Genomic DNA, 27,696 nt, shown 5'->3' on the forward strand with positions numbered 1-27,696 from the left:
GGAAAGCGAACTTTTATGTTTTCACTCAAAAAATCAGTTTTCATTGAGAAATCCAAGTGATCAGAGATTTTCATTGTTTTTGCTCTATCTCTTATAGTTTCTGAGAAAAATGGACTTTTATGTTTTGACTCAAAAAATCAGTTTTCAGTGAGAAATCCAAATGATCACAGATTTTCAGATTTTCATATCTCTTATAGTTTCTGAGAAAAATGATAATCTGTGATCACTTGGATATCCTTGAGATATCCAAGTGATCACAGATTATCATTGTTTTTGTTATATCTCTTATAGTTTCTGAGAAAAATGGACTTTAATGTTTTCATTTAAAAAATCAGTTTTCAGTGAGAAATCCAAGTGATCACAGATTATCATTGTTTTTGCTCTATCTCTTATAGTTTCTGAGTAAAATGTACTTTTATGTTTTCACCCAAAAAATCAGCTTTCAGTCAGAAATCCAAGTGATCACAGATTATCATTGTTTTTGCTCTATCTCTTATAGTTTCTGAGAAAAATGGACTTTTATGTTTTCACTTAAAAAATCAGTTTTCAGTGATAAATCCAAGTGATCACAGATTTTCATTGTTTTTGCTCTATCTCTTATAGTTTCTGAAAAAAATGGACTTTTATGTCTTCACTCAGTTTTCAGTGAGAAATCCAAGTGATCACAGATTTTTATTGTTTTTGCTCTATCTCTTATAGTTTCTGAGTAAAATGTACTTTTATGTTTTCACCCAAAAAATCAGCTTTCAGTCAGAAATCCAAGTGATCACAGATTATCATTGTTTTTGCTCTATCTCTTATAGTTTCTGAGAAAAATGGACTTTTATGTTTTGACTCAAAAAATCAGTTTTCATTGAGATATCCAAGTGATCACAGATTATCATTGTTTTTGCTCTATCTCTTATAGTTTCTGAGAAAAATGGACTTTTATGTTTTCACTTAAAAAATCAGTTTTCATTGAGAAATCCAAGTGATCACAGATTTTAATTGTTTTTGCTCTATCTCTTATAGTTTCTGATAAAAATGGACTTTTATGTCTTCACTCAAAAAATCAGTTTTCAGTGAGAAATCCAAGTGATCACAGATTTTCATTGTTTTTGCTCTATCTCTTATAGTTTCTGAGAAAAATGGACTTTTATGTCTTCACTCAAAAAATCAGTTTTCAGTGAGAAATCCAAGTGATCACAGATTTTCGTTGTTTTTGACGTATCTCTTATAGGTTCTGAGAAAAATGTTTTCACTCAAAAAATCAATTTTTAGTAAGAAATCGAGGTGAGCACAGATATTCATTGTTTTTTGCTCTATTTTTTTTCCGATAAAAGTGGTTTTTTATCTGTTACACCTCTAAATTATGTCCTGTTTGTTTATAGGATTTAACGTTTTTGATTTTGAGCAGTACATTGATAATAAGGTCCCAAAAGAATAAATTCCTTTCAATAACCGTTAGACAAGTATCAGTTTGGGACAAATATTTACACAAGAACATTTTAGCTAAATTTTATTTGTTATTTGCACATGACACTAAATGAAGTGAATTGAAAATTTAATTTTAGAATATTCACATACACTTAACACAAGTACTTGGTTGACAATTTTCCCAGCAAACTTTTTAACTGTTTAGTTATATCTTACAATGTTGCACGTAGTTTATAGTAGTTTATTTCATGATGTCTTTCGTTAAAACTTGAATATTTTGTTAAAATGATTTTAAAGCTTTCTATTTAAAACGTTTTAAAGTTTTTGATTTAAAATCATTTTGAATTGATGATTAAAATTACATATGTACGCTGTTTACTGGGTTTGTTTGTAAACACATTGAACAGTATGTGACAATTTGTTATTGCTTCCGTTTTCAAATTGTATTTGGTATTTACTTCCCCGCTTTCCTTAGAACTTTGTGGTGTTAGAGGAACATTGTTGTATAAACACATGTAAATAATGGAGAATATGCATTTGTACATACATATATATGTATGTATTCCATTAGAAATATGTTTGTATGTAAATTCATGTAGTGTAAACAAACAAGTGATGCTAAAAATCTCTAACTGTCAATCAGATTTAAGCAGTAACACTTTAGATGACATTCATGCTACTAAAGTGGGGAGGTTTGTACTTGTGCGATATTTATAAAAATAGTTTTACACTAATCTTAAAGTTTATCAACCAGATCCGAATTTTTGTTACAAAGAGCTGATAAAATTTCACCATTTGACTTATAATTAGTCCTATTGAACTTGGCTGGAAAATCGGATATCGGATAACAAATGGTCCTCAATTGATGAAAATAAATCAATTGCATGTGTTTTGTAACGATGTTTTCAGTATTGATCATAGTTTTTATATGAAGCCCACTTTGGGAAATTCAAATATGGGCTTGGTCTACCAAGAACTTTAAAAAAGATGGTGGGTATATTGATTTTTTCATTCCGTTTGTAACACCTCGAAATATTGGTTGTAGAACCACAGAAATATATATATTCTGGGCCCGTCTGTCTGTTGAAATCACAATTGGATCCGAACGGAAAGAGATAGAGGTCTAAAATATTCCCTATGCGTTAGGTTTGTTTGGTATTGCAAATGGGTTATATCAGTCCACTTCACATTGATCCCATATAAGAGATCTCCCGAAATATTACTTAAACCGTTATAAAAATGTTAAAGGATCCGACCATACTTGACCCTACCTCCGTCAGAAAACAACTGTCTGAAAAATTCCAGTATAATAATGAAATTCAATTTGAACAATTTTATAGGAACAAGAATCTATCTTCCCGGCAAATTTGATAATATGGACTTAAGACCCTATGAGGTACTCTTCAGAAAAAGACTTAAGCGATCCCGCCATTAAGGTATAGCAGGTATAGAAAATTTGAATTTTAAATTGGTTCCCAAAAATAGTACTTTTTTAGTATTAAAAGTACTGAATTACATATAAAGTCTTTTGAGTACTTAGTCTTGGAATAATGAAACCGTGGGTAGAACCACAAAGATCCTATGGGTTGACTCTAACAAGAGCAAAACGAGAAGCCTCCTCAAAATGAACAAGTCTGAGGTTAGTATGATGGTACGTATTCTGAGTGGAATCACACAGGATTAAGGGCACACGAATGTAGAGCATGTAGAGAGGACAGTGAAACTCTAGAGCACTTTCTTTGTCATTGTCAGGCTTTCGCCGAAATAAGATCAAAATATCTTGGAAGTGATATTATTCCGGATGTAATATCCCACACGAACACTGATTGGGAAATTCTTAGGTATTACGTCCAGGAAACTGAGTTTCTGAACATCGGACGATAATACATTTAGTAAATAGTATATAAGGTTTTTGTTTTTACCAACAAAAAGTTTCCATGAAAAGGAGCGCACATCAGGCCCGATAGTGGCCTACGTGTATTTCTTCGGATTTGATGTAGATACATCCTCCTATCAACCTAAACTAACCTAGTACATGGACTAACCTATTTACAGGTCTATTGACTAGACTATGGACAAGTATATTGACTAGTTTAATTACATGTCTGTGGTCAAGTTTGTTGACTAGTCTATGAATTAATCAGTTCACTTGTCTTTTAACTAGACTGTGGACTAGTCTATGGAATAGTCTATTGACTAGTCTATGGACTAGACTACGGACAAGTATATTGACTAGTCTGTTGACTAGTTTAATTACAAGTCTGTGGTCAAATTTGTTGACTAGTCAATGGATTAGTCTGTTCTCTTGTCTATTAACTAGTCTGTTGGCAAGTCTGTAGCCTATTAACTAGTCTAAGGATTAGACTATAGACAAGTATGACTTGTCTGTGGACTAGTATATGGAATAGTTTGATGAATAATCTTTGGACTAGCTCGATGACTAGTTAAGGGACTAGCCTGTTGACAAGACTATTGACTAGTCTATTGACAAGCCTATGAACTAATCTGTTGACTAATCTATGGACTAGTCTATACACTAGCCTATTGAAAATTTTATTTAATATTCTATTGAGTAGTTTATTGTCTAATCTATTTGCAAGTCCATTGACTTGTCCGTTGGCTAGTCTATGGACCAGCCTATTGACTAGTCTGCGAAGTAATCAATTGACTCATTTATGGACTAGCCTATTGACTAGTATATGTATGTACTAGCCTATTAACAAACCTTTTAAGAGCAAAAGTTTGTAAAAAGTACTTAATATGTCATGGGAGTACTGCGGTATTTTTCGATGTCAAAGATTTACAATAGTACTGAATTTTCCATGCCTGCTTCCCCAAAGTGGTGTTGTGAAATCTTAATAAAGTTGGATTATATAAAATTAAATATTTTAGTACATTTTTTTTCATGATTCCTATAAAAAATATTAATAAATTAATGAATTTATGTACAAGAGTATTATTTTCAAATAAAAAATATACACATTTTTTAAATGGATATCTGTTTGTTAAAAAATAAATGAAAAAAAAAAAAATATTTTATTGTGTGAATTGCAATTTTATATAGTACTGACATTGATGCCGGTTGTTGTTGATATGATGATGATGCTGCTGCTGAAAATTATATAGCAACAGAGGTACACTAACTATATTCTCACAAAAGAAGAAAAAAAAAAATTCTACAAATAATATACATATTTACATTATGTATTGTGATACATTTATGTTACATAGAAATATTTTTTCTTTAATAAACATTGATGTTTCAAAAATTAGTTAAAAATAAATTTATATAAAATACTATTCACTTATAATTAAACTTTGCTAGATTTATGCTCTCTTCTGTTTTTGTTTGTAAAAATACAATTTTTTAAAGTAACCAAGGATTCTATTTTTTTCTTTTTTATATATCATCCAACCAACATGATAAATTTTTTCCAAAACATCTCACTATGATGTTGATGTGCATTTGTACGATATTCTTTCGCACTTTGGCACAACGCAACCCAGCAAAATTTGTGTGGACAATTTGAAAATCCGTAATTCTTAGATGACGTTTAAGATAAATTGAAGTGGTGATATATTGATCTATAGATGAATAAATTATTTTATTTTTAAAATAAATTCAACTCTATATGTTTATTAATTTGTAAAATTTCTCTATTCAGCTATAGAAATTAGCTATTTAGTTTATAATTTTACAATTCAGCTATGTGTTTAACTAAATAACACACAATTTATATAATTTTTCTTTTAAAATTAAAAGCGCTAAGTATTTTTTACTCACTTATTTTTTTAACTTACTAAAATCTTATTCAGCAAGTGTTTTTTTCAATTCAGCAAAGTTTTTTTGAAAAAGTCTATTTAAAATATATAATTCCATTGTGACGTTTTCTTATTCAGCTTGTCTTAAAATTATAATTTCTTTAACTGCTCAATTTGATTTTATAAATCTCAAAATCTTATTCAGCCAGAGGTTTTTAATTCAGCAAAGTATTTTTATAAAATATATAATAATTTTTATGAAAATAACACAATTCAGCTAAGAAATGTTCTTATTCAGCTAAGTATTTTTATGAAAATATTTTAAAACTGAATATTATATTGCAGTTTTGTATAAATATTTAATTCAGCTAAGAAATTTTCTTATTCAGCTGCTTATTTATTTAAAAAATACAAAATTTCAATTCTGAAACTTAGTTAAGGAAACATATTTTGATATTCAGCTATTATAAATTAGCGATTTAAAAAAAAAAGTAAATTCAGCAAACTTTTTTCCTTTATTCTTTATGCAAATAATTTAGCCTTTGAAGTTTCATTGGGATATAAAAGAATTTATATAGTTCCCTTATGATACCCACAGACTGCATGTGTTCCTCTCTCTCTTTTCCCTTTTTTCCTTTTCCCCTTACACACAATCAACAACACATTTCAATCAAAAATGTAATATATCCTTTTAAATTTGTACAAGTATTTATGTGTATCTGTAAGTATAAAGGATTTTAAAATGTAGTGCAGAATGTTCCTCACAAATTGGATACAATACTGACAACAAAAAAAAAACTAACATGAAAAAAGAATTGAAAACAAGTAAAGTGAAAAAAGTGTTTTAACAATAAAAAACCATCTCTAACCATAAATATTCAAAACACACTTGTAGTGGTTGCATTATTCTGTGGTGCCACAATAAAACTCATATAGAAATTTCCATAACAACAATCAGAAGAGCCTTCCTTATACTATCTATGGAAAAGGAAACAAAAAAAAAATAATTTTCAAAAAGTGTAAACAATATGCAACAAATCCCAGCGCATAACAATCAAGCTTAAAATTCTCACACCATTAAACATTTTTTTAGAGGTATGCCAACACCCTTCAAGTTTCACAAAAGAAAAAAAATACAGATTTATATTTTTTTTAGGTTTTAGGTAAAAAGTATTATAATTCTAATAAATTCTTGGTTAATATGATTATTTGTGAAAATTCTTTACCGTGTCTCCTTTAACACATCCCCTTTTAATTTTGAAATAATTTTATAAATTTGATTTACTCTTTTATTTCATAAACAAAACTGTTAACTTTAAAATTAACATAATTTCTATTAAATTATATTTAAATTTTCATTAAATGGCAACACCCTTTGTTTACAAATGTTGGTAATACCCTTAGCTGCAATAACACTCCATTGTGAATTACACATACCGGCAAACATAACATTATTGTGAATGATGCAATTGCAAAATATTTGAAAAGTGCTGCCACCACGTTAAAGAATAAAAGCATCGTGAGCCACAGTACTTTGTTAAATGTAAAATAATACCAGCAAATAAATTTTTTCCGGGTAGAAAGATGGCGTTATAGTTTGTTTTTAACAAATCGGAATATTTGTTAGGTTAGTATATACATATGCTATATTTAAAGGGTAAACGTTTTTTGAATGATGATTAACTAGGGCCTTAATAGGATGTTTCAAAATATGTTTTATTTCCAAGGGCTAAAATTGTTTTTTAAACTTTGAAACCCAGATTTTTTAATTTTCATTATAGGAGTACTTAATAGGACCAACTTTAAAGATTTAAAAAGAAATTCACCACATTTTGAATAGAAAACTATTAAAGCGGTTCCGCTAGTCCAATAAGACTTTTGGATTCGCTTTTACGTCAAAGATTTGATCAATTCTATCTATATTCTAAAATATTATATTTAATTTTATTAATATTCCAGGATGTACTTATTACATCATGGAATATTCTAAATATGTATCGATTTTCATTAAAATTATATTGAAATTTAAAGGTAAATAATATTTCAAATTATTTTTACACTCAAAATCGTCAAAATATAAATAATTAATTTGTAAAATCTGGCATCATTGGTTGAATAAATAAAAAACAGCTGTAAAACTCTGCCGGTTTTGCAGTCGTTTTTACGTCGTCGTCCATATTTATTAGTCACCGCCGGCGTTGTTAATGTTTGTCGGCGCAGGTCACAGATTGTGTGTTTGTAAATGAAAGAAAGCATTGTGTGTTTGTGTAGATAATTTGTAAAAAGAATTAGAAATTCCGCAATAAAATTTCACGATTAAACAAATTTTATAGAAATTTGTAAAAACCTAATAGTTAAATCAATTTAAAAGTAACAAAAATATAAAAACAAACATGAATCGTAGACGCCATCATGATGGGGATGAAGATGGTTACGGTAAGTGGACAAAAAACACAATTTTCCTGAAAAAAGTAACGTGGAATTTCACATTCATAATTTTTCCAACTATTTTCAGAACACCGTAACCGCAAACGTAGGAGGGTATCGGAAAATCAAGAAATCGAAGATCGTTTGGAGTCTTTGATATTGCGTGTCGGTGAGCGCAGCACCTCATCGGTGGAATCAAACTTGGAGGGTTTGGTATCGGTTTTGGAGGCAGATTTGGGCACATTTCGTTTGAAAATTTTACGCATTCTATCGGATTGTGCTGTTAAAATGCCAGAGAAATGTACTATTTACACGACCTTGGTGGGTCTGCTGAATGCCAAAAACTATAAATTTGGTGGTGAATTTGTTGATCACATGGTTAAGACTTTTAAGGAAAGTTTAAAAATTTGTCGTTGGGATGCTGCACGTTATTCTTTGCGTTTCTTGGCCGATTTGGTTAATTGTCATGTCATTTCGGCTTCATCTTTGCTGCAGTTAATGGACACCATGATTGATGTTTCCAATGAGGATACTGTACCACAAGTACGTCGTGATTGGTATGTGTTTGCTGTACTCTCTACACTACCCTGGGTGGGTAGGGATTTGTATGAAAAGAAGGAATCATCTTTGGAGTCATTACTCCTACGTATAGAAGTTTATTTGAATAAACGCTCGAAAAAACATCATAATGCTTTGCGTGTATGGTCGGTAGATGCTCCTCATCCCCAGGAGGAATACCTAGATTGTTTGTGGGCTCAAATTCGCAAGCTAAGACAAGACAATTGGGCTGAAAAACATATTCCCCGGCCCTATTTGGCTTTTGATTCGATATTGTGTGAGGCCTTGCAACATAATTTACCCCAAATTATACCACCTCCTCATCATGAGTCTTACGTCTATCCCATGCCCTGGGTAGTCTATCGTATGTTTGATTATACCGATTGTCCCGATGGCCCCAATCTACCGGGTGCCCATTCCATAGAACGTTTCTTAATTGAAGAACATCTTCATCACATTATTGAAATGCATCATGGCGAACGTAAAGATTGTGCTGCCCAACTATTGGCGTTCCCCTACAAAAATAAGATTCCTCTCGAATACTGCATTGTAGAAGTTATATTTGCTGAACTGTTCCATATGCCTACACCACGTTATATAGATATTGTCTATGGCTCTATATTGATTGAATTGTGTAAATTGCATCCCGCTACTTTGCCACAAGTTTTGGCTCAAGCAACTGAAATTCTTTTTATGCGTATTGATTCTATGAATACTTCTTGCTTCGATCGTTTTGTCAATTGGTTTTCATATCATTTGAGTAATTTCAAATTCACATGGTCTTGGGAGGAATGGGACAGTTGTTTGTTATTGGATATGGAACATCCTAGACCGAAATTTATACAGGAAGTTTTACAGAAGTGTTTAAGGTGAGTTTGTGGTAAATTTTTTTTTACTATAGTGTATTAATTAAATTGTTATTTTTTCCAGATTGTCTTATCACCAACGTATTGTTGAAATGATGCCAGAAGCATATGCAAAATTATTGCCTGTATCACCTCAACCAAGTTATAAATACGCCTCTGAAGAAGCTGGTAAGTTTTTTGCTTGTAATTTTTCAATCTAAAAAATAAATTGTACTAGATCCACAAGTAGTTATGTATTAGTTTGTTTTTGGTTTTTGGTTATAGACAAGATTTTGATAATGAATATGGCGTTTTTGTAAGAACTAGTTCTGTTCTTTAGAGATTTTTTTTAAAATGGTTTGAAACTTATTTATTCAATCTCCCTACATATAATATATATCTGTAAAAAACTATTTTCTGGCTGATAAAGTATACGGTTAAGTATACAGTATTTGGATGACATTTGTAGAAGTTACCACAAAGTTGTAGGATACATTTTCTCGCCTCTGGAAGAATATAAATTCCACACTATAGGTTATTTCGAATCCTAGCATTTAAATGTTGAATACTGCGTTACGAAACCTTACTACGATAAATGCTTCTCCATTCTGATTCCTGAGAGGAACTCAGTATCTGAAACCCACTTACCCAATGATGCGAATGTTTACACAGAGGTGTAGGGTGGTTGGTGGTTTCTACATTGAAAGATTTGGAATCAAATCTGTCTTCAGTCCTAACTATTGTAGCATTCTACAGGCAGATATATCTGCTATAAAACGAGCGGTAAATTGGCTGACGTATTATCGAATATCGGGGGATATACGCATGTATACGGACTGCGAAGCTGCAATCAAAAGCCTAGTGGATGTCTTTACAACATCTAGGTTAAGAATGCCGGGTATCTCTTAATGAGATAGACATTCTCGAAAAACGCTAATATGGGTCCCTGCACATAGTAATTATCTGGGAAACTGTATTGCTGACGAACTTGCCAGAAACGGTGCGATGGGAGGGGAGAATGGGATCGACGCCTTCACTTACTATCTGTAAGGGACTTGTTTAAAATGAACTATATGAAACGGCTCAGATTAGATGGTTTAGTGAAACCACCTGCCTAACTTCGATGTCAACCTGGCCTCTATATGATGCTTATTGTTAAGCTTTCGAGAACGCTGTTATCGGTAATAACGGTACACTGTGTTATTAGCAATCACGCTAGAAGAATGGGTCTCCAGTACAATGACTACTTCAGAAGTAGGAGGAGACTATATCTCATCTCCTCTGTTACTGTCCGACATTTAATGGGAACAGGGAACTCTATTTTGGATCTGCTGTTCTCTCTTGTATGGATGTTCGATACTGATCGAATCCCCATTTAAATTCTATTGAAATTTCAAAAACAACTGCTTCCGTTTGTAAGGTTGATTGGTTTGGATAGGAGCAATAGCATTGAAAAACACTGTTTAACCAATCCTATAGATTAGTAAAGCAGAATTTTTAGATTTGAGTGGATTTAGGTGGAAGATTGACTTCCTGATGTGAATGAGAAATCGCAGGGTGTTTCTACTTCAAACGTGAATTGATGAAATGATTATTAACAATGATACAAAGAGTATTAAAATATCGACATTAACGTATTATTTTATTTTTTTTTATAAAAAACGCTTTAAAATTATTTTAATTCTTCTTTATTTAATAAATACTAATTAAAAAAAGCAAAATGTGTTATTAAAAATAATGATATAACAAAATATAAACATATTTAAGAAAAAGACACATTTTATCAAAACAAATATATTTACAAAACAAAATACTCATATTTAAAATATTTGGTTAATAGCAACAACAAACTAATTAAACATTAACACACAATCAAAAGGTTTTAACTTCATTTTCATGATCATCAATAATAACAGGAATTTCTTCACCATTATTGCCCACTTTTAAGCTAACAGATTTGCTTACAGATTTCTGGGTTAATATCTCATAAATTTCTGTTTCAGCTTGTGAAGTTTGTGAGAGTAAAGGAGAAATTGTTGTAGAAGTAGATGAAGATGTTGATGATGTTGTTGTTGTTGATGCCATTACAGTTGGCCTGGTGCCCATAGTTATAGCATTTGACATTTCAGTTGTCGTTGTTGTTTTCGAATCCAATTCGTTTTCTGTTGTTGTAGTCATTAAATGTAGTTTTGTTATTCTTATATTATTACTTTCATTTGTTTTAATATCTTCATTATTGTTATTGTTATTTTCTTCATCGTTGTTATCATTATTTTCATCACTTTCATCATCTGTTTCATTAATTTCTATTTTATTTTCTTTAGCTGCTGGTGTTGTACTTTTTATTGTCATAAATTTGTTAAATTTACGTTTAGGAGTCCACTTTAGTACGGGTTTTTCTGTTGTTGTGGTTGAACTACCACGTGTATAAGTGTTACGATAACGACTGACGGTTCTTAAGGGAGTTTCTGTGGAAGAGGTTGAAACAAACGTTTTTCTGGGCTTGGGTGTAGTTGAGGATTTAATAGTTTCTGTTGTAGGTTTTGGAGATGTTGTTGGCTTAGCTGTTGTGGTTGTAGAGGATGTTGTAGTTGCTGTTTTGAGACTTATGCGTTTGCTGCGCAAGGGAAATAATTTAGGCCTTTTTGTTGCACTTACAATAGAGTTAGAGGCCTCTGTTTTAATGGACTTGGCAGTGGTTTTTTCATTAGATATTTGTTTTATAGTGGTTGTTGTTGATTCACTTGTATTTTGTTCCGCTACTTTTTGTTTGGTTTCTGTTGTTTCCTCTGTATCTTTAGCGGCTTCAGTATCATTTGGTTTTTCATTGGGCGCTGGTAATTGAGCTTCTATGGATTCACTGTGTTCCTTTTTGCTGTCATGTTCATCATCATTTTGTTGTTGATTCGTTTGTTGGTGATCATACTGAAATAAGGAATAAAGGATAAGTTTGACATTAGTTTTTAGCAAATTTTATTCTCTTTGGAAAGACAAAATATTTTTTACTCACATTCTCTGGCGATTCTAGTTGAGGTTCCTGATTTCCCACCTTCTGCTGCGAGTGCTGTACATTCGCTATAAATTTATTTTCTTCTCCACTTTCTGCCTCATTAACGTTGGCATATAAAGGATCAGGTTCGGAATAATGTACGTTATCATCCAGGGGATCACTTTGTAAAAATGGTTTATTGCGAGGAGTTGGCACATCTGCACGTTCCTCTTCACTTATGGTTGCAGGATATGAAATCAATAAAGGTACATGAACTGTCGTATACTCTAGGGAGGCAGTAAAAGGACGATTCTTATAATGTTGCAGCTGCTGCTGATGTTGTTGTTGTGGCTGATATTGTGGTTTTCTCAAAGGAGGAGCAGGAGTAACAAGTACCACTCTTTGCTGTTCAATCTGAGTGCTGGGGAAGACAATTTTTTGGGGAGCTGGTGGAACCACTTGTGGGAAATGATAATTGTGTTGCAGATAATTTTGACGATTCGTTTGTTGATGTTGAATATTTGCATGATATTGAGTTTGAGGTGAATGTTGTGGTTGGGGGAAATGCTGTTGTCTTAAAGTTGTTGTGGCGTGGGGTTCTTCATATAAATTTGTTACATAACCCTGAGGAGCAGTAATCTCAGTCACTTCATTGTGATAAAGTTCAGCAGGCGCCTCTGGATTCTGTTCACCGCTGCTGTGTTGTATAGCCTGTTCAATTGTAATTGCACTGTTGTTGGGCATAAAATAATGATGATGATAATGATGTGTTACTACGGGCATAGAAGTAGGTGGTCTTTGGGTGAATTGTTCTTGTGAATGAGATTGCGGAGGAGGTGGTGGATGTTGAGGATATTCAGAATATTTGGGAAATTCTTGTGAAGGATGATGTTGTAAAGTGTAAATTTCTGGTCTAGGGAATTTCATTTGGTAGGTGGGAGGACGAAATGTGGTGGGTGGTGGCAAAGGATATTGTGGTTTTCCCATAAACATATTTAATAGATTGGGAAATAATTCCATTTTTGAGGTGGTTTTCGGTACATAATTTCCTTTATAAAATTCACCAATATTTAAACGTTCTGGCAAGGGTAAATGTTGTTGAGGATGATGCAGTTGAGGATGATGAGCATGTACAGATGGCTGCTGTGACAAACGAGAATGTTGTAGCTGTTGCATATGCATTGTTGAATGTGGTGGTGGGGGAGGTGGATGATAAACTCCTCTTAAAAATGTACTCTGTGGTATGGGAGTAACCTGTTGCGAGGCATAGTGAGGACTAACTTGACGAAAGTTTCTAGCTGCCTCATAACGTTTATCCGAGAAATCTTCATCTTTATCCGAAACTAATTTTCTAAAACTATTCGGATAATCATCTTCTTTCTGTATAAATGTTTGTACATTGTTTCGTCTCTCTTCCATAATGGTACGTTTATTGGGACCACCACGTACTACAGTTTCTGTCGGTGCTTTAGATGTCATAGGACTTACACTGAATTTCATTTCATAATGATATTTACGATCTGCTGTATCACGATGACGTATCTTCTGTACATGCCACATGGCTATAATATTACTTTCTCGAGCACATTCATAATCACAATTACCCTCTACAAAACGATATGAACCATTAGGCATTGTTTCGAGACGACCTTGGGCCAGAGTGACAATATCACCAAAACGTGAATCGAGGGGTTTGGGTGAATGCACGTAGTCGGAGGCGAGGAATTCATTGTACTCTTTTACTTTGCTGGGAATTACACAAATTAATATTAAATGAAAGTATTAATAAAAGAAAATAATTAAATATTTTAAACAGAGCATGTACTTTGATCTAAAACAAAAGATTTAAGAAAGAAACTTTCAAAATAAAAGTAAGTTTCTAAATGTGTGGTTAAAAATGATTAGAAATTAAATAAGTTTACATATATTTTTTGAAGTCATAGTTAACTTTATTACATTTTTTGCAACTGAAGTTAATTTATTGACTTTTAAATATTAAATTTTACAAATATTAAGTTCCATACTTAAGACGTTTTTGCAAAATTTCTTTATTGGAAGTTAAAGCAAAAAATATTTGAATTAAAGTATTTTATATTATAGAATTTCAAAAAGCAGTGATGTGTATCATACATATACATATGTATATGTGATTCTATAGATGACACATCCCTTGATAAACAATTTGTTAAACAAATTTGCGAGTTTTTAAATTATTCTCAACTTTTACTCAACATCTATACACATACATACATATGTTTTTCATATGGACATTATTGTTGTTGTGACAGTTCCGTATATTAATGCAAGTTCTTCCTTGAAAAAATGCTCTTATCTAATGGGTGGGTTCAGCAATGATGTTCAGGCTGTCAACTATATAATGTTATAGTTGGTATCACTCCTTCGGTGACATTTCAGAAAGAATTGTCTGGTCAACATGACTATGTGTTCGATGACTTCGTTTCCTCAAGGAGGCGATGTTCCGAGGTAAATTTTAAGCAGCCCGTTTAGCATTTTGACAACTTTGCATGTTTCTCTATCGAGCGAAGGTGACCACACTGGAGTAACATAATTAAACACTTTCCAATTAATCGTTTTATATACAGCTAACAAAGTTTCTTTATTCCATAGCTCACGAGCTATCGATTAGCGCTTTAAAGATCTTGTTTGTTGACAAATATGGGCCGTTTGTCAATCGGGTCGCCCAGTACGAAAAAGTATTTAAAGTGGGAAACCCTACATCGTTTTAAGAATTAAATAAAATGTATTATTAAGTTTTTAGTTCAAAAATGTCAAGACAAAACTTTAAACTTAATTCATTTTCAAAGAAGATTTCATGTATGTCTGTTAAAGACGGTGCTATTTCATAATGTTCACTCCAAAAAGTGTCCATGTTCAATGTTCATGAGTAACTTTATGTCATGTCCTTATATCAAGAAAAACTTAACTTCGCTAAGCCGGTGTTCGAAATACCCCTCTATGGCTATACATGAAAGGAAATACAAAATGTTGATATACACATGTCCTTTTTATTTGATTCCATCTTTACTACTTCCAATGTCATTCTCGAGAAGTAATTATTATGTTCTTTTTTTTGGAAGCTATTTGGGAGTGAAACTTTTGAAGTGGTGGTAAATGTAATTCTTTTGGAAGTATTTACTTTGATGTTTTTCGCGCTTAACTAGAGAGCAGACTAAGATATCTTCGTATAAGCTTCTTTCGTGATCTCGATTGTATCAAGAATGTTTCACTCACAAATCTTCTCAAATTTCTTAGAAGTAACGGATTCCCTCACGGACCAATGAAATGAAAAGATCGCCCAAATTAGTAAGAAATAACATCACATTGGGCTAAATGACTTACGAGTGCTCCCAGTAAATAGCCAGCAATCCTTATAACCTTAAAATTGATCTGTTGTTACTGGAGTTTAGGAAATAGTTTAAAGTCGTTCTTACAAGATTGTTTTTAGCAGAAGTTTCAGTTCTCATATTCAATATCTTTAAAGACTTACGGACGCAGTAAAATGACGAAAACAGAAAAAATAATATGTTTTTTAAAATGGTTCAAGTCACCCAAACATTCTAGATAAAGATATTGGAATAAGATATCAGGAAAACCTCAATTGAACCAAATTTATCGGTTTCAATTTGCTTTCCAATCCGGCAAATCTACGGTGACTGCTATACATCATGTTCCAAGCAAATATCCCTATGTTCATTTATAGATAACACGTCATATAATGCTATAGACCTCGCACTAAGCATTCTAAAGGTTATCAGAAAATGGACTCTGGAAATGCTAACATCAAAAGTCATTAAGTTTAACCTTTGTGTAAAATCGAGCCACTAGAGGCTCTCCTCAAGGAGGCATGTTATCGCCATTACTATGGACATTTTGCATTGATAGTCTACTGGTAAAACTAATGACTTAAGTTTCCGTACGACGACGACCATGTCATATCTATCACAGTGTTCGACGATGTAACTATATCGGAAAGGATGCAGAAGGCAATTAACATTACAGCCAAGTGCTGTGAGGCTAACAATTAACCCTTCAAAAAGCATTCTTGTACCATTTACTAGATGCAGATCTCTGAGACTTATCGAACCAATTCTACTGGTAAAACTTAATGACATAGGTTTCCGTATTGCGACGACCATGTCATATCTATTATAGGGTTCGACGATGTAACGATATCGGAAAGGATGCAGAATTGCAATTGACCTTACAGCTAAGTGCTGTGAGGCTAACAATTAACTCTTCAAAACGGATTCTTGTACCATTTACTAGATGCAGATCTCTGAGACTTGTCGAACCAACTCTACTGGTAAAACTTAATGACATAGGTTTCCGTATGGCGACGACCATGTCATATCTATCACAGGGTTCGATGATGTAACGATATCGGAAAGGATGCAGAAGGCAATTGACATTACAGCTAAGTGCTGTGAGGCAAACATTTAACCCTTCAAAAACCATTCTTGTACCATTTACTAGACGCAGATCTCTGAGACTTATCGAACCAACTCTACTGGTAAAACTTAATGACATAGGTTTCCGTATGGCGACGACCATGTCATATCTATCACAGGGTTCGATGATGTAACGATATCGGAAAGGATGCAGAAGGCAATTGACATTAAAGCTAAGTGCTGTGAGGCAAACATTTAACCCTTCAAAAACCATTCTTGTACCATTTACTAGACGCAGATCTCTGAGACTTATCGAACCAACTCTTCTGGTAAAACTTAATGACATAGGTTTCCGTATGGCGACGACCATCTCATATCTATCACAGGGTTCGATGATGTAACGATATCGGAAAGGATGCAGAAGGCAATTGACATTACAGCTAAGTGCTGTAATTAACCCTTCAAAAACCATTCTTGTACCATTTACTAGACGCAGATCTCTGAGATTTATCGAACCAACTCTAAATTGTCCTATTATTAAGTTCTCGAAGAAAGTCAAATACTTAGGGATCATTCTTGAGAAAACCCTAAATTTGAACTCACATGTATCCAGTGCGATCAATAGAGCCCGAAGGATATATTCAACCTCTCACCAATCAAACCCGTTATTTTCATGCGTGAATTGAACTTATGGGAAACACAAAAGTTCCAAAACAAAGTCGTGGTGCTTAGTGACCTTAATAATCTAATATAATTATCTCTTCTATGTTTTCAAAATGTATTTCGATTACTTCCTATATAACAAATATATATTTGTTCACACACTCTACTAACGGTTCTACACCTGTTGTAACCTAAATATTTTAATTATTCAAGAACATTTTGTTAATATTCTTTATTTATAACTTAACATTTGACTTCCTCACTTTTAATTTACATAATATGTATGTGTATTTTATATGTCTGATCATTAGATAATAGAAATATCTACCTAACATATCTCATTGTCCACAATTTTTCCCCACACATTTATCATACCAACTTTTAACTAGCAAAACAAAACATTTCCTTATAATTATAATAACATGGTAAAGAAAAACATAAACTCTTACCTAAAATTTCCCGTGATAATACCATTTGCAGCATTTGTGAAAAGTGTTAAATATGTAACATGCTTTAGGGTACGTTCCCAGGGCTGTGTCCCCAAAACTGCCGCAGAATCATTATGATGTAAGGCATTATCATTATTGTTGTCGTCGCTGTTGAAGCTTTCTTCATAAAATATACGTTTGCCACTTAATTGTAGGCCTTGTTTAGGAGTTAAAACTAAATCACGATTTACTATACACAAACAATAAGGCAACTGTAAAATTTTATTCAAAGATTTTCATATAAAGATTAGACATATTTTATTAAACATTTATATATTTTATAAATATTTCATACATAAATTATAACTTATTTTCTTTTTGCACTATTTATTTATGTTTTATTGCATACTTGATGATTTATTATTAAAACTTACAAAAGAAAAAATTAATAAACTAATAACAAGCAAAAAATGATTGTGGGTTTTTGGCACAATTTGGTAATCCATTGTCCAAAATTGTGCATGGATGGTTGTACACGCGCGCTCTATTGTATGAATCAACTGGTGGTATGAATATGTTTTAGCAATATATATATATATATTTTCAATTATTTTTAATTATACACAAAGGTTAAGTTTTATTTTCCAAGACAAAATATTGCTTAACTTAAAAATAATTTGAAAATGTAACGCATTTTTTCCAATTACGTTTTTAGGTTTTTTTATTTTTCAAATCTTGTTAACCGTTAAATTTTATTTAACAACCGCTCGGTACGCGTAATTTTAGACAACTGAAACATTTAATCAAAAAACTCTACTTAATAAAATGTTTATTTTACTTTACAGTCATTTCATTTGACTGTGTGTTTTTCTTCTTATGAGTATTTTTTTTCGGTTTATTTTTCTTTTCTAGAGGGAGGTGTTGGAAAATTTAAAATACTATCTACTGCATTGGTTAGTAAGTAGTATATGCTATTATGTTTGTCGTAAACACACATGGTATTTTATTGTTGCTGCCACTGCTGGCTGTTTGTCTATAGTATTACCAAAAACAAAACATTATAAACAAAAGCACATTAACGTCTTTTTGTTTGGCTTGATCATTGCTTCAACGAAGTGAAACATCAAATGAAGTTCGCAAAAACGTACTTGCAGTGGCTAATGTTTCGCAACAAATGTTGCTATCGCAGTTGTTGGGTATTAGGGTGGTTGTTGTTAATAATGCGGTCCTTGTTGTTATAGTAATAAAGAGAGTACAAAAGTAATCTGGTTTGGTTGGTTAATGTGGTAGGGACCCCGTTTTGACCACATCACTCATCAGATATATCGTAGGGTAGTATTAGATCCATCCTGTAGCAGTGAGATATCTCTTTAGGTCGTTGAATCTTGACCAATATAGTTCACCAATTTTGGAGTAGAGTAACTTCTTATAACGTTATTCCTCTTGACTGCTGGGGCAGGGTATTTGCAATGAAGGTGGAAGACAGAATTGTCTTTATTTTTGTCATTGCAGCTCCGACAAAAATTCGTTAAATTGGAGATCAAACCTACTAGGCATGTGCGCCTAGTCATATTGTCCAGTTATTACTGCCATCCCGCCTGTTTTGGGTTATTAGTTGTCTAGTGCGTTTATCAATCAAAGAAGATCTCAATAACTTGGAACCTCTACATGTGTCAAGATTATTCCAGATATTTAGAGTCCCTTAAAGAATGAAGGTACTAATTTTTGATAAATCCTAACGGTGTTGCTATTGAAACCGCCTTGGAAATACCAAGAGCAGATCCCGTTCTGGCTAGCTAACCTGCCTGACATTTTCATACTAGTCTCTGTGTGCAGGGACCCAAACTAGGGTAATGTCAGACAGGTGACCCAGCATTGACAAATGTTCCTTGCATTGTCTGACTAATGAGAATGGGTCATGTAAGAGTATAATAAAAGAATCTACGTTTTCTTGTTTAACTACTTTCTCCACTGGAAATAACTTAGCGAGGATAACCAAACTACAGAAACATAATTAACCACTTACCGGTCAAACGACAGTCACATAGTTTACGATCCATCTCTTCTTATTATAGGGTACTATGAAAAGTGGGATATCGAGTGGGATCTAGCGCCATTGTGATTGTAACTTCTCTTACATGCGGGTGAGAATTTTTGTACATGGTTCATGGTTCCAATCCATGTACAAGCACTTTGCTCAAGCTGACAGGTATCATGAGTCAAGCTCAATCAAACTCCGACAAAGGCAATCACTGGTTTAGAGTCGAAAGAAGGGGCAGACCCAACATCTGGTGAAAGTACCCTTTAGATGCTATGAGGAATACTCCAAGGCATTCCCATTATCTAAAGACTCACCCCAGTGCATTCATTGCTCTCTTAAATCGCCCAATCACACTACTGAGATGGCTCTGTTGTTTTGGAAACAGCATCTAGGGGCGTAATTGGTAGTTATTTCAGTAGCCACATGAACCTACTGTGAGGTTTCAGAGTAAACTCAAACATACTCAACCATGAAAGAAAATCGCCGATAAATTAAATATTAAGTTATTAACAACTCCGTCAATATCTCACCAGTTTCGCCAAACATCTCACTCAGTTTTGCCAAACATCCTTCCAACTCCTACGCCACTTCCAATCGCCACTTCATCAGATAAAACCTCAAATACAACTCAGAATCCCTATCATCCATCAGATACAAGTCTGATGGTACATCGCACACCAACGCACCTCTTCCCCCGAATTTGGTTTTAAACCATAGCCACTACGTGGATCCCAAAGGAACCTCAACCAACTGATTAGTCAGGACAGCCGTAGTAGCAGATTATGTGGTGCTCTGCTTCGACCTCATGTAAAATCATTTCAAGGAAAGGCCGAGAATACATTTGATCATCACCAGTTTATAGTCCCGGCAGACTAGAGTTGCTGGTTGCTCCTCTTTACCCCGGGATTGCAATACATTACGATGGGATCTATCATCAAGGAAAGATGCCCCGAGGGACAGTGGAAGATCACTGAAGATATCACCTTCAAATTTTCTTAAATCTTTTAGGTCAAAATAAAAGTTGCGTAGTAAGACCTGGACTTACTGGTCACATAAACTAACAAATGTAGGTCGTGAAGTATGAAATTTCTACGATTAAGACATATCGTACAGGACTTTATCGAGTCAAATCGACTCAAAATAAGTTTAGGTTATATTGAAAGGAGGATGTATACTACCTCACATCCCAAGTTCGATATCGGATCTCCGAATTAAATCGAGAAAATCCACATTGTACACTCCTCAAGAAGCGAATGGTAAACTATTAAAGTTTATAATTATAAAAGTTATTGTTAGAACAACTACAATATTTAACGCATTTACTCCTATTATTTCACTTAAATTTTAAACCACATTTAAGGCACCACCCTAATATAATTATTTGAGATTGAGAAAAAAATCAGTTACGTATTTGATTTTCTTTATATTTGATTCGGACAAAAAAAAATAAACTACTTATGACCGCATGCTATTGATTTATATTTGGCTAATTAATTCAAATTCAATGCAGCCGCTTAAGGGTTATTTCACTAACAGCATAAATGCACGTAAAGGGTTTTAAATTATTCAATATAAAAATAAACATTTTTCACTACTTCCTATAAACGTTATGTAATAAATGAAATTGTGTTCAATATGTTTTGAATAACTAATAACTATTTAATGGGAAATTCGAAATGATGCAAAAAATGTTTAATTTAGTATTTAGGTAACACATTAAAACATACAGACATTCATTTATAAATTCTCACATAATTATCCTCTTACAATTAAAATACAATTTTTGTAACTTGTTTGTTATGTAGCGAATTTAATAGACCCTCCTGGGTATCTATAGTGGTCTATAATGATTAATAATTAAGATTTTCCTCTTGAAAACAAATTATCATACTAACAAGTTAGAGTGCTATATTCGGCTGAGCCGAATCTTAAATACCCTCCACCAGCAACTTTTGTATTAATACATTTCTAATTAATAAAATATTAGTAGAAATAAGTTTTCTCATGTCATAAATAGAAAAACCCCAAGATTTAAACAGCTTAAATCTACTACAATTCCAAGATTAGAAACGCCACTTTCTTTTAAATTTTTATAGCGCCCTAAGATATGCTTTAGCGATATCTAGTATTTACATGTATGCATGTGTGTGAAACATTTAAGGATTTTCAAAATACATAAATATATATATAATTTTGTTCTACACAAATTGATAATGCAAATAGTTAAATACGGTTAAAGCGCTTTTAGGGGCAGGACCTAGTATGAGAGATATGGCCAAATATAGACCGATCGTGAAAAATTTTTTAAATAACATTAAGTGCTTTTTGCATTACAAAATAGTATTTATGAACAAAAATAGTATTTATTTATATCACTACCCAATAAACCAAAGAACGATATGATAGCGAAAACGGTATTGCTTTTAAAGGGCGATTATGATATCATATTTCATTATTTAAAACGATATTATTATAATATCGTTTTATATTATTTTGTTTCCAATAAAAAAATTAAGAAAATACAAACATTTGAAAAAAACTTCAAACATAAAAATAATTTCAATAAAAATTTTCGAACATAAGAAAACTAAAAAGGATATTAAAATAAAATCAACTAAATTATTGATAAATAATCCAAATAAATACGCGAATTTCGTTCGATACTTCAGTTTTGTGGTAAGTTGACATGTATGCAATTTTGAAAAGTTTCAGGTATTTGCAAGACAATGCATAATGTGATGAAAAATATGATTACTTTAAAATATGTATTAATGTATGTATGTAAATATGTACAAATGAATGCAATCCTTCTCTTTTCAGGCTTTTTTATATGTATAATAGCGAAATATTAAGTTAAATAGCGTTTTAAATGAAATTTTAAGAATAAAAGAGCATACAGAAAAAAAAACTGAAAAAGGCGATTTAACTATCATTATTTTTGGAAATTATGATAACGAAAACGATTTCATAATTTTATGGAAAAACGATATCATAAGGAAAGGTACCATTTAGTACGTAAATACTATCGTTCTCGATACGAGAACGACTATCACTTATGATATTTTTTATCACCTAAGTGATATCGTTTCGATATCGTTATAATATCGTTTGGTTTATTGGGTATTTGGTAAGGAGTTATGTGCCTTTAAGTATATTTCTGCAATATATTGATATCTTAATTTAGTAAAGAGTTATGTGCGTTTAAGTGATTTTCGGGAGGGGATCTTGTATGGGAGCTATGACCAGTTATGGACCGATCGGAAAAAAAAATTATCTGTAATATTTCTATGCATATGGGCAATACTTATACCAAATTTTATATGGATATCTTAATTTAGTTATGAGTTATGCGCGTTTAAGTGATTTTCGGGAGGGGACCTTGTATGGGAGCTATGACCAATTATGGACCGATCGGAAAAAAAATTATCTGTAATATTTCTATGCATATGGGAAATACTTATACCAAATTTTATATGGATATCTTAACTAAGCAATGAGTTATGCGCGTTTAAGTGATTTTCGGGAGGGGACCTTGTATGGGAGCTATGACCAATTATAGACCGATCGGAAAAAAATTCCACAGTAATATTTCTGTGCATATGAGTAATACTTGTACCAAATTTTATATGGATATCTTAATTTAGTAATGAGTTATGCGCGTTTAAGTGATTTTCGGGAGGGGACCTTGTATGGGAGCTACACATTCCATATTCCACAGTAATATTTCTATGCATATGAGTAATACTTGTACCAAATTTTATATGGATATCTTAATTAAGTTATGAGTTATGCGCGTTTAAGTGATTTTCGGGAGGGGACCTTGTATGGGAGCTATGACCAATTATGGACCGATCGGAAAAAAATTATCTGTAATATTTCTATGCATATGGGCAATACTTATACCAAATTTTATATGGATATCTTAATTTAGTAATGAGTTATGCGCGTTTAAGTGATTTTCGGGAGGGGACCTTGTATGGGAGCTATGACCAATTATAGACCGATCGGGAAAAAATTCCACAGTAATATTTCTATGCATATGAGTAATACTTGTACCAAATTTTATATGGATATCTTAATTTAGTAATGAGTTATGCGCGTTTAAGTGATTTTCGGGAGGGGACCTTGTATGGGAGCTATGACCAATTATGGACCGATCAGAAAAAAATTTCACAGTAATATTTCTGTGCATATGAGTAATACTTGTACCAAATTTTATATGGATATCTTAATTAAGTTATGAGTTATGCGCGTTTAAGTGATTTTCGGGAGGGGACCTTGTATGGGAGCTATGTCCAATTATGGACCGATCCATAAAATTTTTCCTCTGAAAGAATTCTATTGACATAAGATTTTAATTTGTAAAATTTTGTGAAGATATCGACATTGTGGCGGAAGTTATTAACAAAAAACACATTTTCCGGGAATATGTACTTTTGTATGGGAGGTATATGAAATTGTGGACCGATTCTGGCAATTTTCAGCAGGGATCAAGATCTTGTGAAGGAACGAATGTATGGTGATTTCCATGGAATTTTCTTGCATAGTTTTCGAGAAAATTACATCGGAATGTGTAGAAAATGCTTATTTTTTTCCGAGGTGGTTTTAAATTTTGATTCATAACTTTTCCCGGTGTGAACCGATTTTGCCCATTTGCAATACCAAACAACTTAGGAAAATGAAGAACATTTTGGGTGAATTTGGTTAAACTCTATTGCTTCGTTTTATCGTGAGCGTGTTTTACACAGACAGACGGACAGACGGACATAGCTAAATCGACTCAGAATTTGATAAGGACCCAGAATATATATACTTTGTTGGGTCTCTCTTTGTTTCTTGGTGTTACACACGGAATGACAAAGTTATATATACCCTCTATCACCACTGATGGTGGTGGAGGGTATAAAAACATGTGAAACATTCAACTAAACTAACTGAATGTTTAAATTGTTTGTGTTTGAAAGACTAGAACATGTGTTATAGTTTTTCTACTTACATCATGTCAATTCTATATTGATAGTATTGAGGTTTTACTAGAAAATTACCAACAAGACAACTATGTATTTGGTTCGAAAACAAAATAGTGGTTTTAATTGTTGTGCACAAAATTGGCAATTTGCCCAATAAAGTTGGATTTGTTTAACAATTCCATTTAAATTCATAAAAACTATTTATATTGGTCTAAAATAAAAACGTATGTATGTGCATGTAAATTGTTAGTCTAAAATTAATTAGTTTCATACTTAGCTTTTGTTAAATTTTGATTTATTAAAACTTTTTTTTTGACTTAAGTACATACATTGTTTTCTTACTCTCAGTCTTAGATTTAATACAATATTTTGGGTTTTTTATTACATTTTCATCTCTGCCGTTTTCACGTGAATTAAACGCGTTTCTTCTTTTGTTTCCAGTCATAATTTTTTTTCTTCTAGACAATATAGGTATGAGATTACTGGTAGTTTTTGCTTTGGCGTATGTGGCGTTTCGTGAGATTTTTACTTGAACAAAATAAAGAAGATTTGTTTTCACAAAACCTTAATCTTTGCCATCAGATTTTGTTTTTCTGTAGCCTTCTACATGTAGCAATTTACATATTTGAAGATTTTGTTTGTGTACACAGAGAAAAATATCGAGAGAAATCAAATTTAATTTAAAATTTCGATTTGAAGTGTATTTGTAAGATTATATTTTAGTGACCGTGCGTTGAATTAAAAATGCCGAATATCAAAGTTGTCAAACGGACAAAATTTCGATTTGAATTGAAATTTTTATACGGATGAAAAGCGTTTTTATTACGAAAATTTACTAAAGCAGTTCTAAATTGTTTTTTGAAGTTTCAAGAAGACCCAAGACCTAAAAGATGATCATTGAGTGCAAATTAATGGATTGTATATATCTTCCTTTTCTTCTATCATACAGTTTTTTATGTTATAGGTAATTTGTAACAGAAGAGATCATATGATATGTGTAGGATCAAATTGTATTTCATCAATTTAATCGATCTTTAGTTTACCATTATGCTTGGGGTAATAATTACATAAAGTAATTCATTACATTGTCAATTACTTGTAATGTGTAATTGAACAATATTCAATTACAATTATTTGTAATTTGTAAGCAATAACCAATTACAATCCTTGACCGAACAATTCGGGTCATTCCGACACGTAGAACCGGCTGTCACGGAATGAATGGTTATCTCCATGAAATACATCAGTTTTTCACTGCGCGTAACCTGCAATTATCACCATGGAAGTCGTCAACAATACTTTTTACCACCTGGACGAAGGAAGTAAACCTAACCGTGGTCGAAGGAGTCCAAATTGCGACCGTGAACCACTCAAAAATCTTGCGGGTTACACTTGATAGCCACTTTACTTCCTCAGCTCACGCCACTGCAATCACGCACAAATTGCGAACAGTTGGATGCTCCCCCGAGGCAAGTCAGGAAGGATGTTCGTATATACGAGGAAAACATATGCAGATATGTGCAGGATCCATTGGATCAGTCCTCGTATATGGCAGCTTTGAACAACATTCATAGAGACGCCATAAATTCTGCGGTCGCCCACCAATTACTTGTAATTATACAAGTATAAAGCCTATATATCTTTTTGATGAAATAGATAACTTCTAAAGCATGTCTGACAGAATTATTGAAGATTTGGATCCCGAAGAAATCTGGGATCTTCAGAAAATTTATTTAAACAGACAGACGGACTCCGCTACCTATAGGATCGGAAAATTGTATTGTGGAAATTACTAACGGAATGTCAAACTTATACCCTTGTAACGCCCCCGGGACATGTTTTCTTGATGACAGACCGCATCTTGGTATATTGCAATCGCGGGGTAAAGAGGTGCTACCAGTACCTCTAGTCTGCCGGGACTTTAAACTGGACTATCCTTGGAATGATTTGACATGGGGTCGACCCAGATAACCACAGAATCTGGTACTACGGGTGGCCAGTCGCCCGCAAGACTTATCCTGGCTGGTCAGTTGGCTAAGGTTCCTTCGGGATACACGTAGTGGCTGTGGTTTAAACCCAAATTCGCGGGAAGATAAAATGGCGGTTAAAAGACTGATGCACATTGAAATCTATAATTCGGGATAAGGTCGGTGCTATTGCCAATTGACAACAGATACCCCACAGGGGAGTGAGTGTGGGACTAAGCGTTGTTGTTAAGTGTATATGATACGGGATGAATGTAGGGGTATATGGATCTCACCTACCCGTATACCTAGAGTGAGTGTGTCGAATGAATGAGAAGTGTGCTGGGTTGAATGATGATGGATGAAAGGTATATACATACCAGTAAAACCATTGAATTTTCCGTCCTTGTCCTATGGTATGTTCAGTGAAAACTCAGTTCATACCAGACCACAGTGCGTATTCTGTGAGTAAGAACAATGTCTTCGGCTTATTTGATGGATTCGTACTTGGGGTCTACCGGTTACGTCTCTAGGTGCTGTTGTCGACTCAACAGAGGCCATCCCATCTGCGTGGTTTTAAACGGAAGTGATGTTTTTGCATCTCGAGCATAGAGCTAGTACATGGACCGGCACAGCCATGTACAAAAATTTTTACCTGCGTGTAAGATACACAATAGGGCGTTAGTGAGTCGTCAAGGAAGCTCACCCTGTGGGTTATAAAGACCACCGTGAAATGAGGCCAATCATGGCAGGTGTTCACGTAAAGCACATCGGCATTAATACCCTTCTTACGAAGGTGAAGGGTATAAACATTTCAAATTGGTAAATGTAATCTTTATTCCCCAAACCTGTTAACTATAACTTTAGTAAAACTATAACTTTAGTAAAATTCACTTTTCTAGACCCTAATTGAGAGTTGTTCACTAAGTATAAGTCGCACCCTTAACAATAATTTATTGGTGTTGCCTTAGACCATTTGTGAACGTTTGTAAGTCAATCTGTACATCACCCCACAACATACAGAGAAAGGTCAGGTCCAAAGTATGGTCAATGATGGAAAGGGGAGACTTTGAATGATTTCGATCTTGATGTTATGGCCTCAGGATCTGAACCGTATTCAGTGCCAATACACGATCTATAATCGGGCGATTTAATTAAAGGGTCTTAAAAGAAGACTTGAGGGAATAGTTATTGGATATAGTTATCTATGCAATTATTTATGGA

At 33.1% G+C, this 27,696-nt stretch overlaps 2 protein-coding genes across 2 annotated transcripts in view; one reads left to right on the forward strand and one right to left on the reverse strand.

The window, feature by feature from the left end:
* Positions 1–7,352: 7,352 nt before the first annotated feature.
* Positions 7,353–27,696, forward strand: part of LOC119607878 (nuclear cap-binding protein subunit 1) — a 31,128-nt gene continuing 10,784 nt past the window's right edge. The window contains exons 1-3 of the mRNA XM_037962003.1: positions 7,353–7,614; positions 7,694–9,032; positions 9,094–9,197. Of these exons, the coding sequence (XP_037817931.1) occupies positions 7,572–7,614; positions 7,694–9,032; positions 9,094–9,197 (1,486 nt within the window). The 5' untranslated portion in view covers positions 7,353–7,571. The remainder of the gene's footprint in view (positions 7,615–7,693; positions 9,033–9,093; positions 9,198–27,696) is intronic.
* Positions 10,794–18,293, reverse strand: LOC119607877 (transcription activator MSS11). Its single transcript, XM_037962001.1, has 4 exons — positions 17,932–18,293; positions 17,519–17,769; positions 12,019–13,744; positions 10,794–11,933 (listed from the first exon to the last, which is right to left on the reverse strand). The coding sequence occupies exons 1-4, from the start codon at positions 18,001–18,003 to the stop codon at positions 10,881–10,883; spliced, it is 3,102 nt and encodes a 1,033-aa protein (XP_037817929.1). The 5' UTR covers positions 18,004–18,293; the 3' UTR covers positions 10,794–10,880.

Source organism: Lucilia sericata, unplaced genomic scaffold (assembly GCF_015586225.1).
Source record: "Lucilia sericata isolate MDLA Ls3-8-SP2 unplaced genomic scaffold, ASM1558622v1 Contig000757F_arrow, whole genome shotgun sequence".
Taxonomy (NCBI): domain Eukaryota; kingdom Metazoa; phylum Arthropoda; class Insecta; order Diptera; family Calliphoridae; genus Lucilia; species Lucilia sericata.